This window comes from Phragmites australis, chromosome 18 (genome assembly GCF_958298935.1).
Source record: "Phragmites australis chromosome 18, lpPhrAust1.1, whole genome shotgun sequence".
In the NCBI taxonomy this organism is placed as follows: domain Eukaryota; kingdom Viridiplantae; phylum Streptophyta; class Magnoliopsida; order Poales; family Poaceae; genus Phragmites; species Phragmites australis.
In genome coordinates, this window is record NC_084938.1 from 17,201,475 (window position 1) to 17,207,761 (window position 6,287).

At 43.3% G+C, this 6,287-nt stretch overlaps 1 protein-coding gene across 1 annotated transcript; it reads right to left on the reverse strand.

The window, feature by feature from the left end:
- Positions 1 to 4,628: 4,628 nt before the first annotated feature.
- Positions 4,629 to 6,058, reverse strand: LOC133899259 (FCS-Like Zinc finger 6-like). The gene is made up of 2 exons (XM_062340238.1): positions 5,062 to 6,058; positions 4,629 to 4,931 (listed from the first exon to the last, which is right to left on the reverse strand). The coding sequence occupies exons 1-2, from the start codon at positions 5,433 to 5,435 to the stop codon at positions 4,763 to 4,765; spliced, it is 543 nt and encodes a 180-aa protein (XP_062196222.1). The 5' UTR covers positions 5,436 to 6,058; the 3' UTR covers positions 4,629 to 4,762.
- Between the last annotated feature and the right edge of the window lie 229 nt (positions 6,059 to 6,287).

Here is a 6,287-nt window from a genome sequence, read left to right on the forward strand (position 1 = left end):
AGTCTCCATCTCCTTTTAGCCACTATCTTGGAACAGTATATACTAGTAGTTAGAGGACCAGGTCACCACTCAATTCACAAGCAAACCTTTTTTACTTTTGTGGGCGAAACAAGTCGCAAGCAAGCTCACATCTTGGCAAGTTGCAACAAAAAAAAGAAGCTAATTCTTTCGCATGCAACACCGTCAGCTTTCTTATTCTCTCTCTCAATCTCTTTCCCTTTCCCAAACCTAACGCCACGCCATTGAACAAGAACATAACAGAGAGAGAGAGAATTGGCACAGATGCGGTCGGAGAGGGACGAATGGGAGAGCTCGAAAGTGTTGGGGATCGATGGACAAGTGGACGGCGTCGGAGGGAGAGGCGTGAGAGCTGCGGTTGGACGAGAGTGCATCTCCCGCCAAACCAAGGACCACCGGCGATAAGCGGCTAGTGCATCGAAAGTGGCACTCCATCCAAAGATGAATGCTCTTTCTTCTGTTGGAAAGAGTAGTCCGGTAATCCGTGTTGCTGTCGTTGGCATAAGCACCATGGCTGTCAAGATGCCGGGGCTGAAAGGGACCTCTCAGATCTGAGTATTGTAGCTATGATTTAGATTTTTTTCTGAGAAATCAAAATCCGGTAGCTAGAACTGCACTAGCTACATAGCTCCAAATCTCCAATCACAAATAAATATCATTTTGAACATCAATATGGTCCTCAAAATATATTTTTGACTACTACTTTTTAGTGTAATATGTTTATAGAATATAGCAAAGTTATACTATTATGGAACTACATTTCGAGACAAATCTATCCGTATTATTTTCAAATATCCAAAATCAATATATACATAAAGAGTAATTTGTAGCCAAAATTTAAAAATATTGATTGCACGTAATCTAAAAAGACACTTATTTGCAACGTGAGGAAGTACATATCTTTGTGACAATTGGAGCGAATGATAATTGTTGATATGTGATATTCCAGTAAGGACTTGTTACAGGTCCCTAAAAGATTATGCTTTCAACTAACTAAGAGATCCAAAACTGAAAATAAATAAGTGTTTTCAAAAATCTACTGCAATGTCGAACAAACTCTTAGTCGAAAGGAACTGATCAAGGATAATTTAGCTAAAAGAAATTAGAATGGTAGTTTAAAATATAGTTTCTGTAACCACAATGAAAACATAGAGCATTTATTCTTTAAGTGTCATCTTGCTAGATCCATTTGGTACATAATTACTATTGCCTTGAAAATCCAGAAACCTAGCAATATGATCCACATAATGGGGAATTGGCTAAGGATGAGGGGAGCTTTTACTAAATCACGGGTTCTAGTTTGGGTAGCTGCCATCTTTTGGTCTATTTGGCTCTGCCGCAATAACATTATTTTCAACAAAAAAAACTAATATGAATTTGATGCAGGCAATTTTTTAGAGGAATATATTGGTTGCGCTTCTAGAGGTTGCTACAAAAGGAAACAGAAAGGGAAGATATCCTGAAGGCATGCCACCGTTTGGAGGTGGTGGCAATGCAAATTTTCTCCAAGCATGGATGGTCGTACAACCTTAGGCTATGTAGTTAGGTTTTTATTTATCTTGTTTCCTTTATGATGAATGATAAATGATGAAACTTTGTAATAATGAATTGAGGTTGTGTGCATCGGTTGATGCAAAAGGCCGGAACCTTGTTCCTTTTTCTAAAAAAAAGCCTGGCATCTCATGGGCTCAAATTTCATCACCTATTTTCTTCTTAATACATCGATATTTTACTTATATCTTAGGTAACCTAGCTTCGTGTTCCTCTAAAACATAATTGTGAGTCGACCACCCTCTTTCATTCTGAAGTTTGATTTGGTTGTCCTAGCTGCTAATGTGTTTTTTAGGAAATACAGAAGGGGAAACCACTTCTGTGAAATTGGTGACAACAAGTGTGATATGGAGAAGCTCAAGCTTTGTGTAAGGAAGTAGGTAGTTCTTGTATTGTATAGCTCGAAAACCAATTCAAAGCCAATTCTTCTTCTGTTTTAAGTGGTATTGGTTTGTCCTTCAACTTGGCCATGACAGATGCTTGGTGTATGAGTGTTGGCTAGTGCCTTCTTTTTGCTAACCAAGCTAATCTCTCTATGTCAGGTTGTGTCCGGTTGAACATGGCGCCAGATTGTTTACCCGGTTGCTTCCACAATGACTGTACTCATGCTGATGAAATCTGAATAAAAGCGCTTGGTCTGGAAATGGCATTTCTGCTGCGGGTCCATTGAGAAGCAAAGGTGCAGCCCCGAGTACGTACGCATTGTTCGCTCATATATACAAGCTCTGGGATCAATAAAGTTGAGCGACCCTAGACAACATGTTCATATTCTAGCAGCTATCGTTGTTGTTGCTGCATTACAATAATGCCAACATTCTCTACTTTGCCCACCAATGTGTAGATTAATTGGTTGAAAATATGAAAATTTGTGTAAATACATAAACAATACCGCAGGTTCACGATGTTTAAAGATATGTTAAAATAGGATGGCTCAATTTATGTTTTGGTACTGCATTAATGTCCTAATCACCAACTATTTGTGATTTGAAGGAGTAATTTACTAATGTTGTCATGATCAAATGTGAAAGGATAATAGATAAATGCAAAATTACCATTGGTTGTTGGGATATTTTCGTTGAATATTTCTTGTTGAGATGGTACATCAAATGGAGGATTTGAGAGAATCTACTTATTCATGGAGGATGTGAACAGATCAAGTGATCATCGACGTCAATAGCAGAGGCACCACTGTTGGGCAAAAATGGCAAGAGCATACGGATGTGTGGCATGACTGCGTTGCCCGTCGCCTTCCCAATTAGTACTACTATCACGCACACAGTGCAAGACTGCAACCCCGCTGCTGCACCACTGACGCATGGGCCCACGACATGAATCTGTCCATTGATCATGTGGACTCAGCTTGGAGCCTTGCTGCAGTTTGACGACGTAGGCGGGCCCACGTTGGGGCCCGTGGACCAGAACCACACAGGGTCCCATATTTGGAAGTGTCGACATAACGTCGACATTGCATCCCAATGGCCAAAAGTATACAGTAATTTTCCATTTCGAAAGAGAAGCATACGATAGTTTGAGTCTGCCCCTGCTACGGATCAATAGATGTCTCCTAGCCTCGTACTCTTGCCCTTGAAAATTTGCAGAAGGGTGTGTATATACAATTTAGAAATTTAGGAGTACTCATGTTTTTTTCAAGATAATGGAACGCCTGGCTTCAGCCACAATGGAGGCATCAGTCCAACAATTAGTACAAAGTTGCAGCTATAAAGCTGATATCATCACACAACTGTGCTGTAAAAAGCATAACAAGACTTAGCAAAAAAAGCACCAACAAAGTTTGGATAATAGAAATTATTAGCAAGTACTATTACTAAATCTCCATCTATGTGAGGTGAAAACTTGCATAACTGTGGTCTCCATAGTATGATATGTCTACTCAATCATGTCTTTATCTTGTCCACTCTGTTGTAGTAGGGCCCAGAATTAGAGATAATATATTCTTATCTATAAAACCTGCATATAAGACTTAGTTGGTGTTTTGTTAAAAAAAGCATATTCCAAATGTTTGGATCTCTAGTTCTGCAGAGATCAACACAAGATTTCCATCCCTCTCTAATGCAATATTTTCAAAATTTAGACCATATATATTTTGCATTACTTTTGAAGTATTTGAAAAGCTTGGCCATGCCATTGTTATGTGTGTTTATTTGTATACATTACATATTGCGGGGCCTTCCTGTTATAAGACCATGGCTTGTACTTGTAGATAATTGAACTAATTCTACACATTACTTAAAATCATCTCAAACTTAGGTGTTCTAGTTAAATTACTTGTCCTTGCCCTGACATACCCCTCACCGCTCAAGCGCGCACAGCATCGCCGGCACCACGCTGATTGAGCGCTCAGATAATATCTAGCACAATGCCCCCCACCACACACACACACACACCAAAAAAAGATAGATTCCCCAGCCCAATTAGCGTGGTGCTGAGTGCTGATCCAATGGACAAGATTCGTGCACGCGAGCCCGAATAACATATCGCAGCATCCATCCCTAACCACCAATCTTTTTTTAACCAAGAAAGTATAACTTCAGACATCTACATCAATTAGGGATACACATAGTCATTAAACTCATAAATATCTAAATATATGCATACTAAAATTTAAATCTTGATGGGTGGAGACATACACTCATGATTCCACCACCACACCAATCTGATCAAAAGATCTGAAAATGGCAGGATGGTGAAAGACCGAAAGTGATTATTGATATGCCGATTAAGATTCTTGGCCTGGAGAGTGAAGGTCTAGCTTTCTGGAGCTGCACAAGAACACTAGCTTGTAATTTGTAAAGACCTTTCAATCGGCTAACAACCGATTGAATTCGTGAAATTGTTCCGTAGCTCGGTCACGTATACGCGCACGATCGATGCACGCATCATGAACAAAAGCATACAACATACATGTGGCTCGCATCATCGCGGGAGGAACCAAAGCTAGATCGATCGATCGGCTGCCATGGACCATATGTGAAGGCGATGCCAAAGTTGATAGCAGCTGATACGATTCATGACAAAGTCATGCATGGCGAAGGCCGGAGTGATCAAAATGGAGGCAGTCATGTGCGCAGATGAATTGGAATTGCAACAAGTGCTGATCATATTGCTACACAGATGAAAGCTCCGCACATAGATATATGTAAGCACGTGGCGGGTGGTCAGCTAGCCCATCGCCTCAGGCGGCCGCGAGCGTGCCTTCGGCGGCGGTGGCGGCGGCGGATTTGTCGGGGCCTGCCATGGACGCGGGTGCCGACGGCGGCGCCGCGAACGCGCACTTCTCCTTCCACTCCTCGATCGTTATGTGCTGCTGCCTGCACTCCAGGCTGCAGAACGCTGTGTCGCCCCTGCACAGAGCCACAGATCGGGTCGAACAAATTAGCGAACAGTTCCGTGTACGAACTACGAAGCCATGCACAGAGATCTCTCGAGGAGAGGCAAGAACCATTAATTGGAGAAGCCACTGGAGAGACGTACCTGTACATGAAGGTGTCGAGTCCGGGGCCGAGGCGGCGGTTGCAGAGTCCGCAGGCGCGGAGGAACGCGGCGGTCTCGGGGGCCGAAAAGTCGGCCGAGTTCCGCCGGAGACCCGCCAGCGCCGGCGCCGCTCGCGCGCGGTACGCAGCCAGCCAGTCAGCCCTCCCGGCCGCGGCGGCGATGCCGACGGCCCACCCGTACGGGTCTTCCGCCGCCTGCTCCTCGGCGTGCACCGGCAGCTGCAGCTCCTCCTCATCCTCCTCCTCGGCCACGTCCGCCAGCACGTCCGGCGGCGCGAACTCCGTCATGCTCGTAGTCCGGCGCATCGTGTGCCGCGCCGGCGCCGGCCTCCCGGACCTCTTCCCCAGCATCATCTCCCTCACTTTCCTCTTTCTTGTATGTACCTTCTCTATAACTATATACGTACGGATGTGTACTACTTACAGCGGCTGGCTAGGAAAGAAGCTAGCGGCGAGGGCTAGAGCCTAGAGGAGGTGGTGGTAGCCATGGCCTTGGCGGAGAAGAGGGAGAAGCCGAGAAGGGAGATGTGGGTGAAGGGAAGATGCGGGTGGTGGGAAGGGGAGCGGGGCGAAGGGAGATAAAAAAGAAGGCAAGTGAAGGGGAAGGAATCAGGGCCGTTGAAAGGAATCTCTTGATCCCGGATCCACTGAGCCCACTTTAGGGGTTATTTTCTGTATTGAACTTTTATACTGGGTTCTACCGTATATCTCATATCAGTTTCTAAAATAGTAGTTGATATGTACAATTTTAATAAAATAGTATCACAATCGTACACGGATTATATTATAATACTGTAAACAGAGGTTCACATAGGATATACAACCCTGAGTTCATTATGATAAAAGCCTATTAGCCAACTTTAAAGAGTTTACAAACAACAACACAACAACAATAAAAACAAAAGATAAGCTCAGCATCTACCGGTAACTTGGTGCGGACGTAATCTTATTCTTCTACTCTTCATCTTCGTCACTAACGTAATCCTTCTCTAGCTTTTCATCTGAATTCAACAAGGACAAGAGTAGGTACATAAGGTACTTGTCGAGTCTTACTCCAAGAGATAGATAGATGCTAAAGGGATAAAACAAGGATAAAATCATATGGCTTAGTTTTATAGGAAAGCCAAAGGGCTAGTTTGCAAAACAAGATTTAAAGCATTTTGGGAAAAACAAGGTTAAATCAATTTTAGGGTTGTTCGCTATGGG